Consider the following 26,503-nt stretch of genomic DNA (forward strand, 5'->3'; position numbering starts at 1 on the left):
TCTGAATGTCCTGCATCCTTAGAAATCCGTTGACAGCTGCAGACCCAGAGAAAGAGAGACGGTGAGGTCTAAATTAACATCCTCCGTTGAGAACAAGGAGAAATGGTGGTATATCTGGGACATCATGCAACTCTGTGTAAAAAAAAAAAAAAAAGGGTGAGCACTTGAAGGAGAAGGACCTCACAAACCCATGTGACTTTCCATAAACAAAATCCTATCAGTTTTAGACTGCTTCGTTGATTAAAACCAGCAATCAATAGCAAATGATTATGCATATCCACTTAATGTTTCTGAATCGTTTTAATAAGCATAGTCCTCTACATCCCACCAATGTGTGAGTCATGATAGTTATGCTTAAAATGCAGGGCAAAATACATTGCTGTAAGCTGGGGGAGGGGACATTCTGCTGCTGTGTCCCACTTTTGGCATGGCCTCATCATTATGTTGTCCTTCATCATCTTGCTATCCTTTTGTCCTTAGGTCTCAAAAGTACTTCCTACAAGTCTGAGCTGCACAGCGACCCACTGCTTCGTACTCTGCCTAACTAGTAGTTCGTATTTTGTAGGGATAGCTAGGGGCATAGTGGTTAGAGCTGTTGCCTTTGGACCCAAAGGTTGCAGGTTTAAGTCGTACCCTTGAGCAAGGTACTTACCCTAAATTGCTCCAGTGAAGTTACCCACCTGTGTAAATGGGTCAGTAGCTTAACGCTGTAAGTCGCTTTGGAAAAAGCCTTGAATACATGTAATACGTGTCCATTGACTTGTTAACATGCCGACTTACTGTAATGATCAGAATCTGTTCTTGCCCTCCTGCTTCGTTTCACCTGAGTTTGTTTCGACAAAACCTAGCCGAAAACATAATGAGCCGAACCTAAACACACCTATTACTTTTAATTCCAACCTAATATCCATTGATACCGTTGAACTTTTCCAGCTTCTTGAAGGTCATTTCTGGCAACAGCAGTTGGCTTCTGTCATAAGTTCTCCTGCTCTGAGGGTGGTACTGACCTCATATTGTCCACGTGGTACTGAGCTTTCATTCATTCATACATATACTTGTCTTAATGTGAATATTCATTTACACTGGTGTGATTCCAGTGTCCTCTGTTACTACCTTGCGCGTGTGCGCTGCAATCTTGTGCAATTTGTTTTTGGGATTAACAAAGTTCTTCCTATCTACAGTTAACAGTATGGAATGAGTTTACCAATATATCAGTCATTCCTCATCTACAACATCTACAAATAATATACTCAGAAGAACATGTAAACGTGTTCCACAGTGCAGGTCAATCCTTCCAATTGCCAGGATGGCATGATGGTTTAGATCCTATATGTGCTGCACAGAGGAGGTTATTCTAGCAAATGAGACCTCATCTTGCTGGGACTGATCCCACGGGTTCTCATGTATTATCCCCCTTTTTCTGCAGCCTGTACCATATTGTTATTTTAGAACATGAACATACTGGCAAAGATTTCTCTACTAATGAGATAGTTCTGCACTTCTAATTTCAGGCACTTACGTCAACTCTTTCACCGTATTTTGCTAGAAATTACTAGTCTACATGACATGATTAACTTGTTGATCTCACGTTTTCTAACGGTCACTTAGAAGCTGGTAGTTCAGTGATTAAAGCTGCTGCCTTTTCATCCTAAGGTTGCAAGTTTGAATCCCACCTCCCCCTGCTAGCTGAGTGGATAAATGTTAAAGCTGTGATCATATCTGTAGATTATTTTTCTCTTCTCAGTTCTTCAGATAAAGAATATATATATATATGTGTGTGTGTGTGTGTGTGTGTGTGTATATATATTCTTTTTTTTAATTTCTATATATGTATATCCATCTAGAAAAAAATGACTATACTGGTGGTCCCTGATTTACAATGGTGTTATGTTCTGCGAAACCCATCATAAGTCAAAAAATGTCATAAGTCGGGAATGCATTTAATAAACTTAATGCACACCTCCGCATCACACACTGGGAAATGCGGATTGTTGCCGCTGCCCAGCATTGCGAAAGAATATCGCTCCACATATTGCTTGCCTGGGAAAAAATCAAAATTTAAAATTCGAAGTACGGTTTCTTCTGAATGTCTATTGCCAGTTCACCATCGTAAAGTTGAAAAAAACATAAATAGAACCATTGTAAATCAGGGACCACCTGTGCATGTATATGTGTGTATATGTACATTACCGGTCAAAAGTTTTAGAACACTCCCATTTTTCCAGTTTATTATTGAAATTTAAGCAGTTCAAGTCCAGTGAATAACCTGAAATGGTATAAAGGTAAGCAGTAAACTGCCAGAGGTTTTTAAAAAAAAAAAAAAAAGTTTAGGTTACCAAAAACTGAAAAATAATGTGCATTTCAGAGATTTATACAAAAAGGCCTTTTTCAGGGAAGAAGTAATGGGTTACCAACTTACAGCTGTTCTGCAGCACTGGAAGTGAATTAAGCCTTGGAAGTTGATGCTAACAATTCCTACAGGTGTCCTAACTTTTGTTGATTACTTACAAACCCTCTGTCTGTATAAAAGCAATGTTGGAACAGACTGTGTTACTACACCCTCTTAAGCATTATTTGGACAGTATTGTACTGCAGGAAATGGTATATTGCTCTCATAATGGCGAGAAAAAGACAACTAACAAAGGAAGACAGACCATTATAAACCTTGAAAGCGTAGGTCTTTCCTTCAGAGAAATTGCAAAGGTGTCGGTGAGTACAGTTTCCTACACCATTGAAAGGCACTCGGAAACTGGAGGAAACTCGGCTAGGAAGAGGTCTGGCAGACCCAAAGCTGCAACAGAATCAGAAGACGAGTTTCTGGGAGTCAACAGCTTGCATGATAGGCGGCTCCCAGGACAACAGCTTTGAGCTTTCTCTGGTCAAAGAAAGCAAGTCTCAGTTTGAGCTGTGAAGAGAAGACTTCGAGCTGCAGGTTTGACAGGTCGAGTGGCAGTAAGAAAGCATGCAAGTAAGAGGCTTGCCTGGTCCATGAAGCACCACCATTGGACTGCTGAAGACTGGAAGAAGGTCTTATGGACCGATGAATCAAAATTTGAAATCTTCGGTTCATCACGCTGGGTTTTTGTACGCTGTCGAGTCGGCGAAAGGATGGAACTTTCCGAACAATATTTGATTTCCGTTGTAGAAAGAATGCCGTGAGTGTGTTTGGCTGTAATCTCTGCAAAAGGTGGCTACTTCGAGTGAAAAATTTTGATTAAATTTTGTTAAACAGAACGATTCCATGATTGCTTTTACATTGAGACAAACAAAAACTGGTAAATTTCAGTAAATACTGGAAAAATGGAGGTGTTCTAAAACTTTTGACCGGGGGTGTGTGTGTTTGCCGGGTGGGGTGCAGTGGCACAGTGGGTTGGACCGGGTCCTGCTCTCTGGTGGATCTGGGGTTCGAGTCCCGCTTGGGGTGCCTTGCGGCGGACTGGCGTCCCGTCCTGGGTGTGTCCCCTCCCCCTCTGGCCTTATGCCCTGTGTTGCCGGGTAGGCTCTGGTTCCCCGCGACCCCGTATGGGACAAGCGGTTCAGAAAATGTGTGTGTGTGTGTGTGTGTGTATATATACGCGCTCTCCAGTGGTAATGCTATACAAGTTTCGTTTGTACTTGGGGCACCTTTTTGTTGAGGGAGTGGTCATTATGAAATGAAAATGTTTTAATGAAATGTTATTTCATAATACGCTCTCATTGCTGTTTTTATTTAATATTTAATCCCATACAATTTCTACTCCTGCCTTTTTGTGTGGTGTGACTCCGACATTCACATAAAATCATTATGTGCTAATGCATTCACTTGCTTTCCACACAAAGTGCCCTAAACCCTGTTATTGTGCAGAAGGAGCACCATTAGGTTGTCAGAAACACCCCATGCAAAAAGATAAAAATGATATATCGTTTATTTATTTTTCCAAGTGCCATTTTTTCTGCCACTTTCTGTAAAAGAGAGTGTTAAAGCAATCCAAAGACATGCTGTTCAGGTTCCCCCATAGTGTGTGAGTGACAGAGAGAGAGCGAGTGTGTTCCACTGATGTATGGATGAGTGACCCAGTGTAAGTAGTCTATCTAGCAGTGTGAGTCACCGTGGTGAATAAGGTGTGTGGGCTCATAACACTACACAGAGTTCTTTGGAAGTCACTTTGGAGAAAAGCATCTGCTAAATAAATAAATGTAAATGTTAGGACACAGGGACATGGTGGCGCAGTGGGTTTGATGAGGGCTGCTCTCTGGCGGGTCTGGGGTTCGAGTCCTGCTTGGGGTGCCTTGTGATGGACTGTTGTCCTGTCCTGGCTGTGTCCCCTCCTCCTCCAGCCCTACGCCCTGTATTGTCGGGTTAGGCTCCAGTTTACTGCGACCCCACTTGGGGAAAATGGTTTCAGACAATGTGTGTGTGTGTGTGTGTGTGTGTGTGTAAATGTTAGGTTCTGGTGTTGTACAGTGAAACACTGTGGTGATCTGAATGCACTCAACACCCCAATGAGAGCTGTGGTCAGTGAATACTGACCTCCAGGGAGGGTTATCGCCATCATTTCTTTCCATTTTTTTTTTTCTCCTCTCCTCCCCAGAAATTTTCCTCTGAGTTAAATTTTTCCTCCTCTGACAGTTTTTTTCCCTTTGGTTCTGTCAACAACTGTTGCCGATTGGCTGTCTTTGAGGCGCTTCCTCTAAAGAACTCTTCTTCCCAGATATGCAGAGATGTTTCTAGGAGTCAGCAGTTTCTCCGGTAGCCTCCGAAGAGCTTCAAAACTCGGGAAACCCAGTAAAGTTCTCTGTTATTGATACTGCTCAGCCTGCCGGATGAAGTAAATATTAGTGGACTGATGGAGATAAACCCAGTGTGACAGTACAGTGAGTGATTGTCACATTACTCCTATGTGTCCCGTGCAGATAAGCGGCAGGCCTCCTGTGTCGTTCCTCCACAGATCATGAAAGAGGTGAGCAGAGCCTTGAGCAATGCTGCCGCCGATGACAGCAAGCTGCTGCTGCTCAGCGCTGTGGGGAGCGTCTTCTGCGGGGGTCTGGACCACTCCTACTTGATCGGCCGGCTTTCGACTGACAGGAGGAAAGAGAGCAACAGGATCGCAGATGCTATACGGTAAGGAGAAATGCATTGTCCCCTTATGGACATACTCACACACTTTATCATTTATTATTATTTATTCATTCATTTATTTGATACTTTCCTCCAAAATGACCTACAATGTTGTTTCATACTGATTTACCCATTTGTAGAGCTGGGTAATTTTTACTGTATTTATTAATAGTGGTGGTAATAAACAGTTTATTTTATAAAGCAGCTTCTCAAAGCACTCTGCAGTAAAAAGCTGTAGAAAATATTGAAGCACAAAAATAACTTAGTAAATTTTTGGGACAGCTGTTACCGTAGTGGTTAGAGCTGCTGCGTTTAGACCCCAAGGTTACAGATTAGATTCCCACCTGCAGCTGTAGTACCCTTGAGCAAGGTAATTGCTCCAGTAAAATTACCCAGCTGTACAAATGGGTAAATAATTGTAACTAGCTTAACATTTTAAGTTGCTTTGGAGAAAAGCATCAGCTAAATGAATACATTTACATTTATTCATTTAGCAGACGCTTTTCTCCAAAGCGACGTACATCTCAGAAAAACAATGTGTACTTTACATTAGGAGAAAGAGACATTTAGATGCAGACGTGTGATTAAGTACAGTTTGTTTCTTTCCACTTCATGCACCGATGTTCATCGCATGAGTAGGTGCACAAAACTCAGGATAGACGAATCCTGAAGGTACACAAACATTTACATACAACACAATAAGTAAATGAGGAAATGTAATTATAATAAAAATGAGATACCAGCCCCAAGACAACGTGATTAAAAAATTGTAAATAATAGTAAAGAAAATGATGAAAGTGGGGGGAAAAAAAGGAGCACTCCAAGTATGCTATTTAAAGGCAGTTCTTAGCATTTAAGTCTTAAGCCTGGAGTACCTTCATCAAGGATACTATAGTATTAGCAGGATTTTTCAAACACATCGGTTTGGGCATCACTCAAGCCTACAAAGCACATATAGAGGTAGAGAGGGGCACAGAGGCGAGTGTAAGTGGGAAAGGCTAAACTCAGGAATAGTCTGTCAGGTAACTGGCACCAAGGCTATACCCCAACCCCCCAGTGCAGTTGAGTGAGGACACAGAAAGCTACAGCTGGAGTTCTGAATGGGTTCATGGCCCTTTGTTTCTCAGAGGAAGAGATGGGCACAGTGGATCACATGGATCTGGGTAGAGGTGGCATCTTGCCTCTGTTTTTAATGAAATGCCAAAGATGTGTCTCAACAGTGGGGGGCGAGGTTGTGTCAAGATGAGTCCACATCCTCACCTCCTTCGGCCCTCCCTCCCTTTCCTCGTGGCCCTGACTAACACGCAGCTGATGAATCTTGCTCATACTGACAGCAGTTTTTGTCTTTCTGAATAAAAACACCCTTTGCATAATGAAAAAGAAAATAACAGGAAAGTCAGAACACAAGGCTTCAGTGCTTTCATTATTTTTAAAATGTAATTACCGTGGTATAATGACAGGTTGTTTGGTTATTAAGCTGTCAGAATACAACTGGGGACCTGTTCTCATTAATGGAACGAAGACAATAAACTGTGGTTACACTGAAGTGGAGGAAGTTGGGCATGTTTTCTGTTTACCCCTCTAGTCAGTGCTGTTCTCTTTCATTAAAAAAAGAAAGAAAACATGAATTTGCAAGAAACGTTAATGGGATTTTTGCTGAAAAATAGATGGATGTGAAAGTAGACAATAATTTAAACACTTGATTTGACATTCATTTATTCTCCCTTCAATATCAGATACCTGTGGAAAAAGTGTAGGAGAAATGTCACATTTGGGACAAGTGGCCATTGTGTGTTTGCTTTTGAATGTTGTTAAATGGAATCTCAGCTTTTGGTGATGTAAAGGCCAAAATCAGGAGAAATCACATCAGGGGGAAAAAAACATATTTTGTTGATAAACACATGGATCATTATTAGGAAAAATAATTAAAAATATCAATGCTTTGGTTGTGTAAGAATACACACCCTTTATAATGAAGGTTGTAACTTAGATTTAAGCAGTAATATTCCAAATCCAGTACAAAGTTAATTTGCCTTCACCTGACGTCAGTTGAAGTGATTGATTAGCTGTGAATACAGTCAGCAGTTTCTGTAAGATTTCCCTGAAGTTTTCGTGGTTGCGCAGTGCAGAGATAACCGTGGCCCACAAGAAGTCAACAGAAGATCTTCTGGCTCTTGGTGTGGAAAGGTGCATATCAGGAGAGGGATATGAGAGAATTTCAAAGGAATTGCATTTGATGTGGACCAGTGTGGAGAACATCATTTAGAAGAGGAAGAGAATATTTCTTCTTAAAAGGAAACAATATTGCACCACCAGAACAGTGGAAAAATGGGTATCCCTTCAGAACTGATAACCGGACGAGGAGAAAGCTTGTCCTTGGGAGGATACCAGACTTTATGGCACTGGCCACTCCATAGATAGTACAGCCGTTCTGCATGTTCTCTACAAGTCTGAGCTGTGGGGTAGGGTGCCAACATGTGAGCCATCTCTCACAAAGAAGAACATCCAAGCCCCCAGAAATTTTGCAAGAAGACATGTGCAGTCTCTCAAAACCACAGGGGAAAATGGTGTGATGAAACCAAGGTAGAAGACATTGGCCTTAATTCCAAAAGATATTTTTGGCTCAAAGGGAACGCAGCCTATTAGTTAGAGAACAGAGTACCTGCTGTTACTCTTGGTAGTGGCACCATTATGCTGTGGGGCCGCTGCTCTTCAGCAGAGGTTTGGAGCACAGTCAGGATAGTGGGGAAAATGAATAGTTCAAGTAGCTTCAGATATCAAGTATTTTGGTTCAAAATCGGCTACCCTCTGCCAGAAAGCTGAAGTTAAAGATCTTCATTTGTCAACACAACAATTCAAAGCACACAGCCAACTCAGTGAGCAACTCACGAGTCCTACAGTGGTCCAAAGTATGGACTCAGTCCCATGGACAGTGAGGACTGAACTGAAGAGACTGGTGTCCAGGAGCTCTCCATGCTGTTTGACTGAGCTGGGGTAAAAATGCCAAATCCAAGTTGGAGACCTTTCCAAACAGACTTTCTGCTGTAATCGAACCAAAGGCGCTTTCATGAACCACTAGTTCAATGATGCGGAAATTTATGCAACCATGATATTGAAAGTTTCATGTCTTTGTTTTATTTTTATTGGAAATGAGCCAAGTGGCTTTCACTTACGTACTGTTGGTTCTGCTAATAGTGGGGAAAAAAGGCCTGTTGTGATTTTTATCTTGATTTCAGCTTTTATATCAACAAAAGCTGAAATTTCAGTAGGGGAGTATCTACTGTATGTGCCAGAGTTGGATAGGAAAAGAGTAAAGTATTGTGTTAAAATATTATCCATCCAGTTTATAATAAATACCAAAGTGTATTTAAACATCCAATCAACTATCCATTATCAATAAGTGCTTGTCCTGATCAGGGTCGCGGTGATTCAGAGCCTATCCCAGACACATTGGACCGAGGAAGGTTTATTTTAACATTCAAATAAAATCTTTCATATCGTTGTGATATATGAATATCTCAATAGAGCCAATATTATACAATGCGGTATAGTACAGCAGGTAGAGTAGCAGTTGGAGTCCCAGCCTCACACCCGCAGTGGCTGAGGTTCGAATTCCACCTTCTGCTTTAATGCCCTGGAGAAAGGCATTTACCCTGAATTGCTCCAGTGAAAAATACCGAGCTATATTACGTTTACGTTTATTAATGTCCTTGGAACTTTTCTCCACAGCAACATACAGCTCTGTGAATCACACCAGCAGACAGATATAGATGCAGACATGCAGTTCTTGAAGTACAGTCACATTATCCAGTGCCATCATTTAAAGCTTACATTATATGAGTAGCGAAAAGATATGTTCCGAGACCCTTCTTGAAAGTTGTGAGGGATTCAGCAGTTATGAGTGAGAGAGGGAGATCACGCCAACATTTCAACACATTGAAGCCGGAACAGAGAACCTTCTGTGTAAATGGGTTAATACAGTTTTAACTTTGTAAATCGCTTTAGATAAAAGGGTTAGCTAAATATTTAAATGTAAATCATTATAAGCAGGTTGACACTGTATGTCGTATTACAGATCAAGGTACACAAAGTAAATTTAATAAAAGTAAACGCTCTGTTGTGTGCAAGACTAACAGACAACATATGGTCAATATACTCAGTGTGGGACACAGTTTGTTTGTTGCATCCAGTAAAAGACTTGAATATGAGTCTTCATGTTTCCGGAAAAATCCACAAAGTGTATTGCAGTCATTGTACTAGAGACCTGTAGCTATGAAGACTGACAATAACCGTAGTGTGTCTAACATCTCAGCTGCACCTATAAATAATTTAAAGATGTCAAGTTGCAGCTCAGAACGCACACCTCCATTCCTGTCCATCCTTTTGGACCTAATGCTGCAACATTACATTTATTCATTTAGCTGTTGCTTTTCTCCGACTTATAATGTTAAGGTTACAATTATTTACCCATTTATATAGCTGGCTAATTTTATGAGAACATTTTAAGATAAGTACCTTGCTTAAGGGTACTATAGCCAGAGGTGGGTATCGAACCTGCGACCTTTGGATCCAAAAGCAATAGCTCTAATCACTCCACTACCAGCTGTCCCCATATATCCCCAACATGTCGATATGTGTTCAGTGTGCCACAAGTGCACCAGAAGGTTCTATAAAAACTGGGAAATCCAGAAATATTCAGGCATAGGGATGTGAGACGAAGGATGCTCTGTCGAGATAATTGCGTGATAACTCGGTGAGAGCGGAGTTTAATGATTCCTTTTTAAATGCGTAACGTGACAATATAATTGTGGTTTATTAGCAGCATTCAATAATTAATGTTGTTTCGTAGATGAAGGAAGAAAATGATATAGAATAAATTTCAATAAATACATACAAAGTTAATTGTATGCACATTAGCCTCATAGAAATAATGGTGATTCGGTGAAGGGACATTTTTCTGGAATACACTGAAAAGGATCCCGTAAAACTGTGTGTGTGTGTGTGTGTGTGTGTGTGTGTGTGCGCGTGCTAAAATATGAGCCCACAAAGAAACTGTGTTAATTAGCAGTGTTAATTGGGGTGGAGGGTGTGCTAAAGACCATGGGGTCGCTGGCCTCCCGGAAGGAAGACGGCGGCTGCGGAACGCCGGATGCGGTGCGGCCAATCACGGGCGAGCCCTTTGTCCTCCACGGTGACGGCTGCGGCACCCAGAGGGCAGGCTTGGTCTGCCGTAGCAGCAGGAGCTCATTGTTGGCCTCCTCCTGCTCCTCTAATCCCATTAAAACACAACAACAAGCACTGTAAGACATCATTAGCCATTCAGTACAGAGCATTTACATTTTTAACCGTCTCACGGGGAATTCGGAAGAGGCAGAGACTTAAATCCAACATCCACAATAGAATTCTGGCAGCGTTTTCCTCGCCTTCAGGTTCCGGCATCATCCTTCCGCGTTCCACAGTTACCGTGTTTACCTCTGCTGAGGTCTAGGTCCTCGCGGTGGTACAGATGAACTAGTGGTCCCGTTACCAGAAGATCGCAGATCCGTATCTAAGCAAGGATCTCTCAGCCTTTGAGAAGATGCTTTCCCTTCAAAGTAAATGTCAAACTTCATCGATTGATGAAAATAAGACACTCGCGATCAGAGGGACATACCCTTTACACATTTACGTTACGACCCTGAGGTGCCGAGGAGCGAAGAGGTGTAACATTAAGTTGCCAGAAGGCCAGTTGTCTGGATGGGGACCAAAATAAATAAGCAAATAGGATTTTTGGTGTGACAGTGATTTACTGCATACATACTGTAAGTGAGATGTGCGACAATGGAATAAGTATTGTATTTTACACATCCAAAGACACGTGGACGGAAGGAACCTGAGTGGTGTCGAAGGAGCGAACAAATCGGAAGCAAACAAACCTAAAGTAGCGCAAACTATTCTAACAAAATGAAACGGACACCAACGGAAGAAACTTTTTGAGCGTCAGAGGATGCCCTAACCACCCAAACCGAAGAAAGTACACATCTGACACTCACCCCTTGCCTAGTGTGGTTTAGAAACTCAGAACAAACCTGCGTGTGCAAGTGCGTGTCCTGCGTGTCGCTTTGGGAGATCGGAACGTTAACAGCGTAAGAACTCGGTGATGAAAGGGGAGTAACGACCCAAGCGAGGTGCTTTTGCAGAACTGACCACCTGTGCGTCTGTGTGTTCTGCAGAGACTTTGTGAGAGCGTTCCTACACTTCAGGAAGCCCATCGTGGTGGCCATCAACGGACCGGCCCTGGGGCTGGGCGCCTCCATCCTGCCGCTCTGCGACATCGTGTGGGCCAGCGAGAAGGCCTGGTTCCAGACGCCCTGCGCCACCGTCCGCCTCACGCCCACCGGCTGCTCGTCCTACACCTTCCCGCAGATCCTGGGCGTAGCCCTGGTGAGTCAGTGCGCCGGAGCCGGGTGCGAGCCGGCGCCAGGCCGCCCACGAGCTCGGCACGTGCCGACCGGCAGAGCCGGCACATTTACCCGGGAACCGCAGAACAGCAACATCGCGCTAACAGTGCTGTATTTTGGCTACTACTGACTCACTTTTTATTGTAGTGATCCAAGTAATAACCTAATAAAAAATTATTCACGTTTGTGTTTGTGTGCACGCAGGAGCGAAAAAGAGAAATGTGTTCGTTTGTTGCTCAGTTGACAGTTTTATCCATCACAGTTTCAGATAGTCCACCTTTTTATAGTTGTGTGTGTTGTTATATATACAGATTTTTTTTCGTGTAGTAAAAAGTAAAAGTTTTTCTGATGTTTACTGCCAGTCTACTAGTTACTGGAGGAAAGCAGTTCCAATGTATCTTTTCACATATTTTATTTACCATCTGTTATTGTAACTCCTGCATGGGTCGAGGTTTCACATTAGAGTTCTTCCTAAAACGTCACGGATATTCTGTATTTCATTTGGAAGAGGGTTAAATACCTTTAAAATGTATGATTGCATGGTGTATTATCTAAATACATTTTTTGAGCAGTGTGTAGTGTTATATAACTGGAGGGCGCCAACTGTCCATTTTAAGTACATATACTGGGTTTTAAAATATCATTTATATAACAGAATTACAAACGGTAATATAGAAAAAAAAAAAAAGACTGTAAGGGTGTTCTGTGACCATTCTGCGTAAACAGGATCAGAATAAAGGGGCATTATATTGATGAGAAGGGGGTCAGTGTGCTCTGAAAGAGAACTGAAAAAAGCTTGTGTGTTCCTAACCCAAAGAGCGCTAATGGGGTGTGCGTGCGTGCGTGCGTGCGTGCGTGCGTGCATTCAGTACCTATTAGGGCTGGAGGTAGCTTCTATGATGGAATGCGCAGCTGCGAAACACTCACTGCAGCAGCTCTGTGTTCGCACGGCAGGCCAACGAGATGCTCTTCTGCGGGAGGAAGCTCACCGCCCAGGAGGCCTGCAGCCGAGGCCTGGTGTCCCAGGTCTTCTGGCCCAGTACCTTCAGCCAGGAAGTGATGCTGCGGGTGAAGGAGATGGCCTCCTGTAGCGCTGTGGTAGGGTCTGCTACCGCAGCTACTCCGCAAGAGTTTCTTCCCTGAGGCGGTCGCATTACTCAGCACCCTGCTGCCTCCCAACGCTCACCCGGCACAGTCAAACGGCGAACCCAGCGTGACTCCTACGCTACAAATGCCTACAGTTCACAGCCCATGTCCGCATCCACGTCCTGTCCTGTGTATTTATGTACCGTCTTGTACTCCTGTTCTGTGTTGCACCATGGTCTCCGGAGAAACGACACTTGGTTCCACTGTATGTAAGCTATATAGAGGAATGACAGTAAACACGACTTGAACTTGAACTTGCTAGAGCGGGACGACGGGAGCAGGATCTCTCTGCTGAAACGGAAACAATCAGCAGACAAACGCAGTGATTTGTTATTTTCAGCAAAATTCTGCACTTGTTTTGCAACTAAAGTCTGCAAATATTTTATGTAGAAAAGCCGAAGACATAAATGTCATAATGATAATCAGGCAAGGGGTGTGTGAGCCAAAGGATGTCGTGTGGACGTAGTTGCGTGACCAGATAGGTGAGGCTAGAGTTCAAAAGCATAATGTGATAATTATGGTTTATTACCAGCATTTAATCATTAATTTCTGATGGATTGAGGATGAAAGTGATAAAGAATGAATCTCAATAGACACGTACAGTTATCAGCGAAATAAAGTAAAGTTCTCAGCAAAATGAATTCTCTTGTTTTGTATGTAAAACCCAGAAGGGTTCTTATTTAAAAAAAAAAAAAAAGACAAATCACACAGTAATATTTGCTTTTAAAAGCTACTTCAGGAATATTCATTGATAAAGCTTCACCTTTAAACTTTTCATCTTTTTGTTTTCTTGTTTTCTTGTACAGTAAATATTGAAAATTACATTTGTTCAGAGCAGATTTTAAGGAAAGGGAACATGATCCGTGTCTCTAGGTGCCATTAAAAATGAAGATGTATGAGACTTTTTTTTTTGTTTTTGCGGAGGCAGGTTTATTTTACGGCACTGCTTTCCCGTTATCTCACAGGTTTTGGAGGAGTCCAAATTCTTGGTGCGCAGCTTCTTGAAGTCCGTGCTGGAGGAGGTCAACGAGAAGGAGTGTCAGATGTTGAAGCAGCTGTGGAGTTCCACCAAAGGGCTCGAATCCCTCTTCACCTACCTGCAGGGGAAGCTCTATGAAGCCTGAGCTGACCGCACTCTGCTCCAGGGAGACCGAAGCTTCCCGCTCCACCGGCCCGAAGAACAACATCGGAGAGGCAGAGTGCGTTTCGCACCTCGCCGTCCTCTCGGGAAACATCTCGCACCCCTCAGTGTCCTGTGGCAACGCTCCTCGCTCTCCGTGTGGGAGCCCGTTGGGTCCGGGGCGCGACTGCGGTATTGCTCCCTCGATAGGCATCGCCCACGGTGGGAGTAGCTAACGGCTCTGCCCCATGCTTCACCCTCGGTACGTTTAGCTTTTTTATGGTCCGGGGGTACAGAGGTGTCGTTTCCGTCACAACCCGGCATGGACTACTCCCACCTGAAGGGTGCCTGTCTTCCTGTTCCACAAAATTGTCTTAAACCATTATTCAACACTTGCTATTTATTTGTAAATTTATATGGGTGTCTCATATTCGTAAGATACAAAATAGTGAAAACCATATGCAGTTTTTGTAAGAGGAGTTATTTGTTTGTTTCTAAAGAGCACACTTTGTTGTTTTCTTATTATTATTATTTTTTTTTTTTTAACCAAAGCTTCACTAGAGGTCCTTTTCTTTTTGTCTTCTTTTACAGACACATTCCTCAACTTGGTTTGTTGGAGTAAAACCATTCTGAAGCTTTGTCCAATGATGTGCAGATGAATTTATTTATCATTTCTTTGTGCTATTATTTACGGTGAGCCTGTGTTTGTGGGACATACTAAAATGAAGGCATGAGTAATATAAAACGAACAGGGTTTGATACAGTCGTTTTATGGAAAACACGTGTTGGTTATTACCTGGGTTTTACTGGATAGGGTTATGGAAATGCAATCAAGCGCCTTAAAATGGGAATGATGTCTAACGACTGTGACGTTCTGTTACCCACTAGTGCTGATGTCTTAAAAACATAAACAAGTGTATGAAATTGCTGATGATATTTTTTTGAGGGACAGCCTCAGGACAGATGGGTTGCAGACCAGGGTGGAGATGCTGAGGTGGACAGACTGTTTGCTATGGAAGAAGGGCAGCTGAAGACATGAAGTTGAACTCCCTTCCCCCTTCCAGGTCAAAGGACACGGCCTTAGGGGTTGACCTTCACAAGTAGGACTTGTGTAACAGCTTGGAGAAACAGTTTTTAGATTTAAAATGGCTTGGGTTCAAGTGCTAGAAGAAAAACAATCAGAGTCTAGACAGGAAGCTGTCAGAGCTGGGCGTGGGGTGGAAGGCGATGTGGATCATCGAGGGGAGTTCAAGTACGATATGCATCGTACAGTTTAGGTTGGATTCACTTGGAGGGTGATGACTCGGAGCATTTTGGAGGGAAAGCTCTATGAAGAATTTCCGGAAGCATCAAATTAAAGGAAGAAAAAAGTGCAGACTTCCTCTGCTGTTTTGTGGGAAGAAGTGGTCTCTTTGTTTATCTGCACAACAAAGGGGGACTGAGATGACAGGAAGAGAAGCACAGAGATATGTGTTTGAGTGTGTGTGTGTGTCTCTATGTGTGTGTTTGGGTATGGATGCATACATGATATATTCAAGCTGGTGCTGATGCTGACATGGAGTTTTTCCCTTTCTCCAGAAGAAAGAGTGGGAACACTATAGTACTACAGTGTCTTCTGTGACCCCCTCTAGTATCAGCGATGGTTTGGACTACAGGTTCTCTACAGCTGTGCCACATGTCGCGTTCAAAACCTTGATCTGATGTCCGCCCATGTTGTAGAGTCTGGTTCGGCCAAATGGGCAAACTCAAGAGTCAGTTTGACCTCTTGGTTAGGAATGTCAGGGGAAACCCTCCGGAGGCAGTAATATCCAGTACTGTGGCATCTCTTTACCCTGTCTTTGAAGTCAGACATTCTGTCCTCAGAAAAATGATTGTTTAAATGTTCGTTTATGACTGTCAGGGAATTTGTTCGTATTCTTTATATTTCTCCTCTCGAAGGTGTAGGTATTTGGATGAATCCTCCCGAACTGCTGCTATGCAACCTCAGTTTTCACATTTGGTCTTAATAAAGGTTTTGTACCTAATAGATGAGTAACGCTGAAACTAAAAAAGGCCTTTTTGAGATTTTTGTTTGAAACGGAATGTGTCGTCTCATCCACTATCCAACAGTGCAGTCGTATAGATGCTTTCGCACGCTCCCGAATTCTTCTTTCTGCATCTTCCACGTGGGCTCTTCGTGGGCACCTCAGTAGTGTGGAGAACATGTGCACTCCCACTTCAAAAAGGCGTCCTTTTCCGAGTGTCACGTTGGAGAGAAACTAGGCATCGTGGGAAGTTTATATTACGGCGAGTTTCAATGACACAGTACTGGCTGAGATGGAAGAGTACAGGGTATCAATGGGAAGCAGAAATGACATTCAAGATCCAAAAACACATTTTACATGCAACAATACAGCGTAAAACAATGAGCTGAGCTGTTTGCTTACATTTGGTGAAGAAAGAAATGAAACGGCGTCACCTACTTCTTTTCCCCCATTCAGAGTAAAGCTTTTCAAAAGGAAGACAGAAAAATACATTTGTGTTGTATGAATATGGTTGAAGAATTTAAAAAAAAAAAAAAAAGTCTCAACTTTGTTTAGCTGTGATGCATAGACGTTGCCCTGAATGAAGTATTGTTGGACATTGTGGAAATGGGGTAGATGAGCTTGGGGCGGCCACGATGGAAGCAAAAGACAAAAGTCGGGTTCCTTCCATTGGGTTATCCGTGCGCCGTGCATCCGGGGGAAGAAACTAAAACGTGGTAAAGAGAGAGCCCGCTTGAAAGTGTTTCTTTTCCTATGTTACGCTTTTCAAATTGCTCAATATTTTCCTTTAATTTCAAAAGCATGCAAACTCTTCTTGTATCATAGTGCAATTGAAGCTCTCACACTGAGTTTAACTATTTTAAGGCTTTATTTTGAGAATTTATTGCACTGCTTTCCAACTGAGTTAGGATCACTCATATTTATAGAGTGAAATGTATATTTTATTTGCATATTTGCTTAATAAAGCAATGTCCTTATTAACCTGTTTAAGTACTGTGAAGATGCTGCTTACCTGTTGTTTAGCAACCCAGTTGTTTCTCAGTTCTTCACGTATTTGTCACTTATTTGGCAGTTTGATTCCAGTGCAACACTGCGCTCCTCCTGTCGTGGTGTTTAGCTCCTAAACTCGGTGACCTTAGCTGATCCTTAGGGATCTCGTTTCCAGTTACGGTGTGAAGAAAGGCCCTGTTCTGGAATTTGGGGATCAACAATTATTGTGCAATTTCTCATTTCAGTTTTCGTAAACCTCACCCACGATTTCAGCCCCAGTTCCCTTCAACCAGCTGTCATTTAGCTGAATAGTGGTTTAATTTTTTTTTTTTTTTTTTTTTAAATTGGAATTTCCCATCTTTTTCAAAGAGTGATGTAATTCCTCTCAGAATTGAGCTTTTTTATTTTTTCATGTGTTTAACGGCTGACTTTTTGGCAAAACACATTTTATCTTACTGCCGTTAGTTTAAATCAACTAAAAGAAGTCTAGAAAAAGTTCCTCACTCATGATCCTGAAAAACGCAGACAATCCTGCCTTTAGGTGTTTAGGGGTATTGTTCGTGGAAGTACGCCTGGACTGCTTGTAAATGTATGGTACACATCAGTATGAATTATATAGAATTGCAAAACAGAAGCATAAATGATGATGTTTGTAATTATATTTGAAGAGTGCAGATTTATTATTTTGCTATTTTCCAATAGACATTGATGTGTATTTTTGTAAATGTATTCTTGCCCCAAAGTCATCTGTTCCTTCACTGCACTTTTTGTTAATAGGGTGATATTTGTTGAAATACTTGTGCAGAAGAGGTGATGATGATCTTGAACTGCATGTGAGGACGGATTTAGAAAATCGATGTATATGTTTCGGCATAGGTATTGGTTTATACGATAAATACGTGTTGTCGGGTCGTGAAAATCGTTTTGTATAACCGCGAGGAAACTGGCAACTGTACATTTATGTAAACATAGTAGGTTGTTAATTGTGAAATGATGCATGTAAATATTTCTGTTGTAGAGAGGTGTGTTGCCTGTTAAAACAGTATATTTTCAGGATATGCCTTTTTTGTAATAACATAGTAAGCAATGTTAGAAACCTTGCACAATTTATTTTTTTATTTAATCGCCAATTAATGTTCCATTCTTTCCGGGTTGGGTGGGTAGCGGGGATGTTGTAGTGCCATAATTTTCACTTTACCCAAACGAAACACTTCAGACTAGCGGAACTGCAGAGAACTTAGTCCCTCCTTAATGCTGTTTGTTTTGATCGCCGAATGAAACGAAATCAATGTTCAGTTTGTTCTTATTTCTCTGAGTGTTGATTCTGAATTCTCTGGGTAAAATGACTGGCACTTTCTCACAACAGGTGCGCTACGTCAGTCCTTTCGTTGGGACTCTGTTTGCGGAGAGCACAAGCGAACCTTCTTACCCCATCTGAAACATCTATACTTTGGATTTCCGACACTTGCATTAGCTGCATGTCTATTAGTCTAAAAAAAAAAAAAAAAAAAAAAGTATTTTTAATTTGAGTGTGAAATGTTAGTTTAACTTAGGGTACATTTATGCCTGATTTTCACTTTTCTGGATATGTATGAAAATGCAGTGTTTCCCTGCAAAATTTAAATATTTTTTGTTTGAAAAAAATTTTTAAAAAGTCATTTTATTTAACTTTTTATTACATCAGTTTGTTAAAGAATTTTAATAGATACTGACAGGGTCGTATTAAAACTATTTTGAATGATGACAAATTTACCAAAAATGATTTTCTTTTTATCCTTCGCTGTATGGCTTAGACAAATCAAAATGCTGACCTCTAAAACAAATAGTTTATGGAGTAAAACGTTAACCATGTGTTGAGCATCACTGCCATAGGCTTAGCATCTTAAGGATTTTTTTCTTGGATCAGTTTAACGTTACTAGATTTTCTCTTGGATCACTGCAGTAAAACCTTTATTGAGGAACACGTTTGTCTTATACAAAAAATACGCAGTAGAATTATGAGTAAATTGGAGGAACAAAAATCACAGATGCCCAGAAACACAACCCAAACTATTAATAACAGTATGTGTTATGAATTCCCTATCTGTTACCTTTTTTGCCCCCAATAATTTTCAGCTGAATGTGTCTCCCTCCCCTTCTTGCTCGTAGTGCTCCGATCTGAGTTTGTACAGTATGTTTACTTTATCTAGTCTATGAACACATTTCTGGGTGCCTTAGAAGTTGTACTTTTCCTGTCCGTCAATGAGATTCAGTATTTATACATTGTGAGAAGAAAAGCTGCTTTGAATAAACAATGACATTGATTTCAGCGGTCTGGCTGCAGCGAATTGATTTCCAGGGTGCTGCTTCAAAGGGTGGCTGTGGGGAGCAGCTCCTCACGTGTCCAGGTTTCGGAACCCTGGTCCTCCAGGGTCCGCATAGTACCACCTGACATACGGTGGTGCTTCAAAGTATGTGAACCTGATACGGATGTTCACTATCCTTTGTGAAATATTAAAATAAACATATAAAATCTAAATGTTACATCTTAAAATGAATTAATGATTATGATTTACACAACTGATCCTAGACCCATGACCTAGATAATTGAGAATCTTCAGACATATTGCCACAACTGATCCTACTTGGTATAACTTGGGCTTCACTTATTTTTTTTTTTTTTTTACCTGCACTGCTTGTGTGTTTCTACTACACACCAACACAACCAACACAATTGAATTGGTCATTACACACCTATTATGTCACATGAGAAACACCGATTCTCATTAAATACCCATTTCGTGGTAAAACCAAGGGACACAAGGGGTTCGCATACTTTCAAGCAGCGCTATATTGGAACAGCGGGTAAGGTGACTTGTGACTCATATAATTACTTCATTAATAAAGCAATTAAGATCTGAGTTTTCAGGAAAGTTCAGGGCCACTGACTTCCAAGAGTTGAGCACCCATAGAAGTGTAATGACATACAAGCACCAGTAGGTGGTGCAGTGATTAGTGCTGCTGCCTGGGATGCAAAGGACCAAGGTTTGAATCCCACCAACTGCTGTTGTACCCTTGAGCAGGATATATACCCACAGTTTATACAGAAAAAATTACCCTGATATGTAAATGGGCGAATAATTCCAAGTAGAGTAATATTTGAAGTCAGTCTGAAGAAAAGTGTCAGCTGAATGAACAAAAATTTAAAAAAAAAAAAAAAGTACAGTAACTTTCAAGTATCAAAGGGTATCTTTTGTCATTTTTGGGGTAAGTAACGAAAGCACAGACATTTACAGCCACCTTCACACATGGAGCTGTTTGCTGAGTATTTTGTTATTGCTACAAGCAACTTCAGCCTGTGTTTGTGTTAAACTTTTAAACTTTCCATTTTTTTTTAATTCATGGCATAATCAGGCTTTGATTTTTCTACTTTGTATCTCAGGCCAACTACGGTTATGTTACACTGATGTTTACAACTTTTACACCGCCTTACCCCGAACAAGTGAAACAATAGCTTTTAATTGTCGGTGGGAAGTCAAACATAGATTCCCACCGTAACACAATTTTTGGTACTTATACACTGCTTTACATGGGTGGAAAGTGTTTGGTAAATGAATTAACGATCAACAAAATCTGGATTCATTTCAAAGTATTCGTTCTTACTGCTGCTGCAGGCTGTCGGATACACGTAAGGTGGCGAGAAGGTGCCCTGGTCTCCAGTCACGACTTTGCTACCTCCTGTTACTAAGATAAAGGGTTAAAAAACAGTAAAATAACGTGTTGCACCAGCGATCACTGACAAATGAGAATTTAGCCTCACCGTTTCATCTCAGCTGCACGTGTTTGCAGATTTCTTCTACGATCCAAACTCCACACAAGCAGAGCTGGGGATTTGAACCCACAAACCTGCAGCTATGACACTGTTGATCGTCGCAACTGAGAGACCCTTACTGCCTACTTTTTAAACAAACTTTCATTACATATACATGTATTCATTTATCAAGACGCTTTTGTCCAAAGCGACGTACATCTCATAGAAAAGATAATGTGTTCATTACATTAGTAGAAAGAGACACTTAGAATCACACATCTGCATCTAAGTAATTTCTTTCCACTGTATGAACCAATGTTCATCACACCAGTAGTGGCATAAAACTTCATCCGAATATCGATAATTCCTGATCACCTTCCTAGTAGGGGTTGCACCACTTCAGCCTTTTTAAAGTCGACAGTTACGTGATGCAAGTCGAGTCGACGTTGACTAATCGCTGATGACGTCATGCATAAAAACACAGTAGAAGGGAAGGCTTTGCAACAACCAACAATCTGTATTCTCCAGCTGACTGCATATGCTGACACAGACAGCTCATACATACGCTGTGTTTATCTATATATATCTGTTACATATTATACACTGTTATATACTTTATTTAAAAACCATTTTTTGCTCAAGATGTAAAATTTTTAAAATATCGCTCATTTATAGTTTCTTACCATCTTATTTTTTTGACTTTGAGTTATTTTGTTTTGTGGTATTCTTGAACAACCCGCATGTAAACTAATTCAAACAGCACATAATCCATCGGTGGCTCCTTCAAACGTGCCGCCTTCGCTCCGAGTTATTGATCATAAGTTAATATGGATCACTAGGTGCTTTTCAAAAGCAGCAAGAGAGTGACAGTAAGGGTGGATGACATGTCCACTGAGAAAATCGGCAGGATTTATTTTTCAGGTGCTACTTCTTAAGAATCTTATTACTAATTAAGAACCAGTGTTAAAAGGGACAGCTGGTAGGATAGCGGTTCAGGCTGTGTCCTTTGGACCCAAAGATTGTAGGTTTGATCCCCATCTCTGGCTGTAGTACCCTTGAGGAAGGTACTTTTGTTGTACTTCAGGACAGACTTGCATATTTTGCAAGCAGCACAGATTTCATCTTTAAGGAAGCGCTTCCACACACTTGATAAACCGCTGCTGGTTTGCTGCAGTGACCCACCAGGCTCCTCACCTGTTCTCTCCTCTGAGGTGTCCATGTTGTTAGTGCCATAATCGTGTGATCGGCGACTAGTCGGTGCAACCCCTACTTCCTAGTCATTTTTTTTTTGGGGGGGGGAAGATACATATGAACATTTCTGTTAAATTACGGGAGTGGCTGCGTAAGAGGTTTATCCGGCATCATCTTAAAGTTATGGTGCATGAACATTTACACCTTACATGAACTTAAAAGGGGCCCGTGCTGATGCAGCGGGTTTGGCCGGGTCCTGCTCTCTGGTGGGTCTGGGGTTCAAGTCCTGCTTGCGATGGACTGGTGTCCCCCCCAAAGGAAGAGGTGTTTTAAGACCCTTTTTAAAGGTGGAAAAAAAAAGATGCAGCAGTTCTGAGTGAGAGGGGGAGGTTGTTCCACCACAACGGACCCAGAACCAAGAAAATGTCGCATGACTTGGCTCTTGAGGTTTGAAGAAATATGTCGTTTCACGCAACACCGTGTGATCTGTAATGGAACCACAGGACACCGCTGGGATGAGCAAGACGACCTCTGAACTGCCACCTCTCCCCGTTTCCAACTCCATCTGTAAGATCCACCAGGCTCATTCCTGTAAGCGCTGCTCATCCACTTGTCCAACATCCTCGCCAAAGAGCAAGCATCTCAGAGCAGCAGCTGTCTTCAAGTGAAGCGTAATGAACCACTGTAGAGAAACTACGGCTGGAAAAATCAGCGCACTTTATTTTACCGGGAACGTGGTGTAATGTTGTACACAAATTACTCATGTTCGGAAAGACCTCAAGTGCACGGGGTAACATGTTTCCGAAAATGACGGCGTGAAACGGAGCGGAAAACACGTCGCTCGGTTTCATTTCTGCTCCCGGCAAACGCAACAATAATCCAACCAAGCGTCTGTAAAGAAACCTTTAAATCATTTCTTGAACACACTTAGAAGATGGTACTCAGTGTGCAGGCCATGTTTACACTGAATTACATTCAGAGTGTCCAGACACACATGGCCAATTCGGAAATAACCGCAAATTTAAAAAAAAGGAGGGGGGGGAGAAAAAGAAATCTTAGAGAACTCTGGCAGCCAGATGGCAGGAAGTGAGACCTGCTGCGCTGTAAGTCCATGTGCCCAGTTCCAGTGTCACTCCCTCATCCCTCCAGCTTCTTGGGTCTCTCTCTCAGCCTCCGTTTCATCTCATCCGCGTGGGCCCTGCTCCGCTCCCGCTTAGCCTGGTACTGCATGACACACAGGGGCCAAACGGTGACGATCGTTAAACTGAGTGACCGACCAACCCCCCTCCAGGAACAGCCTTGCACTCCAATGTGCTGTATAATGTCCATCATACTGGGCTCTGACGCTCTACGTAACTGTCCGCATGATTAACAGCCTTCGCCGGTTTTAAAATAGAGCGGCACAGCGGGTGGCACGAGCGCGTCGGAGGGAACGCGTGCAACGGGACATGGGTTCGATCCCCGTTCGGTCTGTGTGGAGATAGCATGGGTTTAAGTACATGCGTTTCAGGTGAAGTGGGCACTCTACAAATTGCCCTGCGTGTGTGTCCGTGTGTCCTTTGATACACGGCCATACCATCCAACCTGTACTACAGAAGGCAGCATTGTCACTACAGCAGCTGCCTTTTGACCGAAAGGTCACAGGTTCAATTCCCACCTCCAGCTGTAGTAGCCTTGAGCAAGATACTTACCCTGAATTGCTCCAGTAAAATTACTCCGCTGTATAAATGGGTAAATAATTGTAAGTTGCTTTGGAGAAAAGCATCAGCTAAATGAAAACATGTAAATGTACCTGGCTGCACAAACGGGTAAATAACTGAGTAGCTTCGCAATGTAAGTCATTTCGGAGAAAACACACACACACTGACTAAAACTTCTTGTACCATGCGGGGTTGCAGCGAACCGGAGCCTAACAGAGGGTGCAAGGCTGGAGGGGGAAACACCCAGGACAGGACGACAGTGCATCACAGGGGGCCCCAAGCGGGACTCGAACCCCAGATCCACCAGAGAGCAGGACCCGGTGAAACCCGCTGTGCCACCGCACCCCCCTCTTCAGAGAAAAGCATCAGCTAAATGAATAAATGTACAGTAGATGTACCATACCCAGCCTAGCGCCCTATACAGACCACTGTAACCCTTTACTAGAACATGAGGCGAGTGAGTTAGTGGTTTTAAAATGTCCAGCAAACTACAGCAGCTTGTAAAAAAGTGGCTTTTCTCACCTCTTTCTTCAGGCATTCACGCATGGCCCGGTCAAAGTCATTACAAGTGCCAAAATACTTTAGGAAACTGTGCTGTGGATGAGAATTTAAAGAAAAAAAAATTAAACGTCACACAGCGTACTAATACTTAGCAACGTAACACCTGGAAAAATCCGGGTGCTGATATTTTGAATGATTCCAGCAGTTAGTTACTTTCCACCAAATGAATCAATGCACATCACGCGAGTAGCTGCGTAAAATATCCAAATATCGACAATTCCTAATCACGTTCCTCATCGTTTTTTTTTCTAAACATTTACGCTACAGGAGTAGCTGCGTGAAGGTTTATCCATTTCTTAACAGTTATGATCTCAAAGTTACGGGGCATGAATATTTACACATTACATGAATTTAAGAGATCACGGGAGAAGTGAGTCTGGAACAGTCGAGTTTTCAGACCCTTTTTAAACGTTGACAGGGATTCAGTAGTTCTGAGTGACGGGGGAGTCCGTTCAATCACATCGGAGCCAGAAGTGAAAACCTATTTTGATAGGGAGTCACTTCGCTGGGTGTTTCAGCTCTCAGTCAGGCTGAAATGAGCTCCCGCGGCTTCGCACGAAACGACCCGGCAACTGCTGCCGCGTCGGTATGTCGTGGAACGAGGACGTACCTCCTTGTGGCACTGTCTCAGCTTTGCGATCAGTTCATTGCACTCGTCGGTGTGCAGATGCGGCGACAGGTCTGAGTGCATCCTCAGTTAAGGTCCTACCTCGCCAACAACAAAACTGAAACACAAACCAACAGGACATGCCTGAAAGGATACTGCAACCCCCCCAGGCCATCGCATCATCAGAGTTCATGGCGACAAGATTTTTTTTTTTTTTTTTTTTTTGATGCAAGGGCACTAACCTACAACGAAAGCACATTAAAGTTGAATGTGAAATGTTGGTACACATGTTGAATAAATGAGTAAATCAGTGTAAAGTTGTTTCTTAGACAATACACGATAGGTGATACAGGAGGTACAGATGTGCTGTTGTGGGAAACCACTTCCCGCTCGGGTCTCTCGGTAACCTGCGGGACGGTCAGATGGAACCAGTGACATCCACTTTGTCTGGAAGCCACCAGAGCTCATCATCACAGCAGGTATTGTTGACAGGACTCTTGCACAATAGGCACTGACATTTTTTTCTTTCAGCTGACACTTTTCTCTAAAGCAACTTACAATTATTTACCCATTTATGCAGATGGCACAGTGAGAAGTGCTGCTGTCTCACAGCGCCTGGGTGACGTGAAAGAACATGGGTTCGATCCCTGCTCAGTCTGTGTGGAGTTTGTACGTTCTCCCTGTGTCTATATGGGTTTCATCTGGGTGCTCTGGTTTCCTCCCACAGTCCAAAGACATCCTGTTCAGGTTCCACTGATGTATGGATGAGTGATGCAGTGTAAATCACTCTAGGGAATAAGGCATGTGGGCTGAGAGCACTATACATAGAGTTCATTGGAAATCACTTTGGAGAAAAGCATCTACTAAGTGAATAAATGTATAGAGGTGGGTTGTTTTACTGGAGCCATTTAAGGGAGCTAAAGCTAGAGGTGGGATTCAAACCTATAACCTTTGGATCCAAAGGCAGCAGCTCTAACCACGACAGTACCAGTTCTTGACGTGACTCTTCCGCAACAGGTACTGCCGACACACACTCGGCCCACCAGCGTTCAATGACTCAATCCCATAGTGTAGGTAAAGCAGGTACAATTACACTCTTATAACAGTGGAGCATCTTCTCAATAAAGAGACTTCCCCGGAAAGACACGCAGGCTGCTCGTAAAAGAAAGTCCCCGGAGGTCCAAAGAAGTCTTGATGGAAGATTAACACCTTGAATCATTCCACCACTCAAGGCTACTAGGCTAGACTGTATAGTATAGGGCAGCTGTGGGGGACTCGAACCTCGAACCGTCACGTTATGAGGTTTACCGGGAGATCCAGATTCACTGTTAGCGCTCGTGTGCAAACCCACAGCAAACTCAAACAAATCGCGCAGAGACATAATTAAAAATTATTAATAACTAAAAATTTGAGGAGTATTCCATGAATGACATTGTGATTGTCATTGACATGATGTCATCATGAGCCCTGCCCTGGCTGTCCTTCAGACAAGCCGGGTCCCGTTTCTCTTAGCTGCACTTTACACTTTAAAACAACAAGAATGTTGCGCCAGGTTGGTTTTATAATAAATTCGAAGTGATCGACGGAATGCTGCATTAAACCCCTCGGTCGGCACTCTTCTATACTTACTCATCGCTCACCAGAGACTGCGCTCCACTGTTGAACAGTAAGTGCTAGCAGCGAACGGAAAGACGGGAAGGACGCAATGACAGACATGTCCGACAGCCATTCGGGTCGGGACTTTCCTTTCCGGCTTCTGCTCATAGGTCCGTTTGATAAAGTAGGCGGGCCTTATCGTTTCACGTGAGTGGGAAATACCAGCACGCCTACTAGTTA

At 42.5% G+C, this 26,503-nt stretch overlaps 2 protein-coding genes across 2 annotated transcripts in view; one reads left to right on the top strand and one right to left on the bottom strand.

The window, feature by feature from the left end:
* The window catches only part of LOC108941245 (chromodomain Y-like protein 2), a 56,060-nt gene extending 39,395 nt beyond the window's left edge, over positions 1-16,665 (top strand). Inside the window, exons 4-7 of the mRNA XM_018763941.2 lie at positions 4,929-5,101; positions 11,311-11,521; positions 12,493-12,636; positions 13,650-16,665. Coding sequence (XP_018619457.1) covers positions 4,929-5,101; positions 11,311-11,521; positions 12,493-12,636; positions 13,650-13,808 — 687 coding nt within the window. The 3' untranslated portion in view covers positions 13,809-16,665. The remainder of the gene's footprint in view (positions 1-4,928; positions 5,102-11,310; positions 11,522-12,492; positions 12,637-13,649) is intronic.
* Positions 16,666-22,501: 5,836 nt separating this feature from the next.
* cmc2 (C-x(9)-C motif containing 2) lies at positions 22,502-26,381 on the bottom strand. Its single transcript, XM_018763426.2, has 4 exons — positions 26,297-26,381; positions 24,671-24,785; positions 24,022-24,093; positions 22,502-23,023 (listed from the first exon to the last, which is right to left on the bottom strand). Exons 2-4 carry the CDS (start codon positions 24,749-24,751, stop codon positions 22,937-22,939), a joined length of 240 nt encoding a protein of 79 aa, XP_018618942.1. The 5' UTR covers positions 24,752-24,785; positions 26,297-26,381; the 3' UTR covers positions 22,502-22,936.
* Between the last annotated feature and the right edge of the window lie 122 nt (positions 26,382-26,503).

Source organism: Scleropages formosus, chromosome 11 (assembly GCF_900964775.1).
Source record: "Scleropages formosus chromosome 11, fSclFor1.1, whole genome shotgun sequence".
Taxonomy (NCBI): domain Eukaryota; kingdom Metazoa; phylum Chordata; class Actinopteri; order Osteoglossiformes; family Osteoglossidae; genus Scleropages; species Scleropages formosus.

Bases quoted from the DNA above. Each gene is read 5' to 3' on its own strand.
- cmc2 (XM_018763426.2), bottom strand. From the start codon at position 24,751: ATGCACTCAGACCTGTCGCCGCATCTGCACACCGACGAGTGCAATGAA. The intron at 24,094-24,670 runs GTACGTCCTCGT...TCTCATCCACAG, and splicing joins TGAGACAGTGCCACAAGGAG to CACAGTTTCCTAAAGTATTT. The intron at 23,024-24,021 runs GTGAGAAAAGCC...TGTGTCATGCAG, and splicing joins GTGAATGCCTGAAGAAAGAG to TACCAGGCTAAGCGGGAGCG.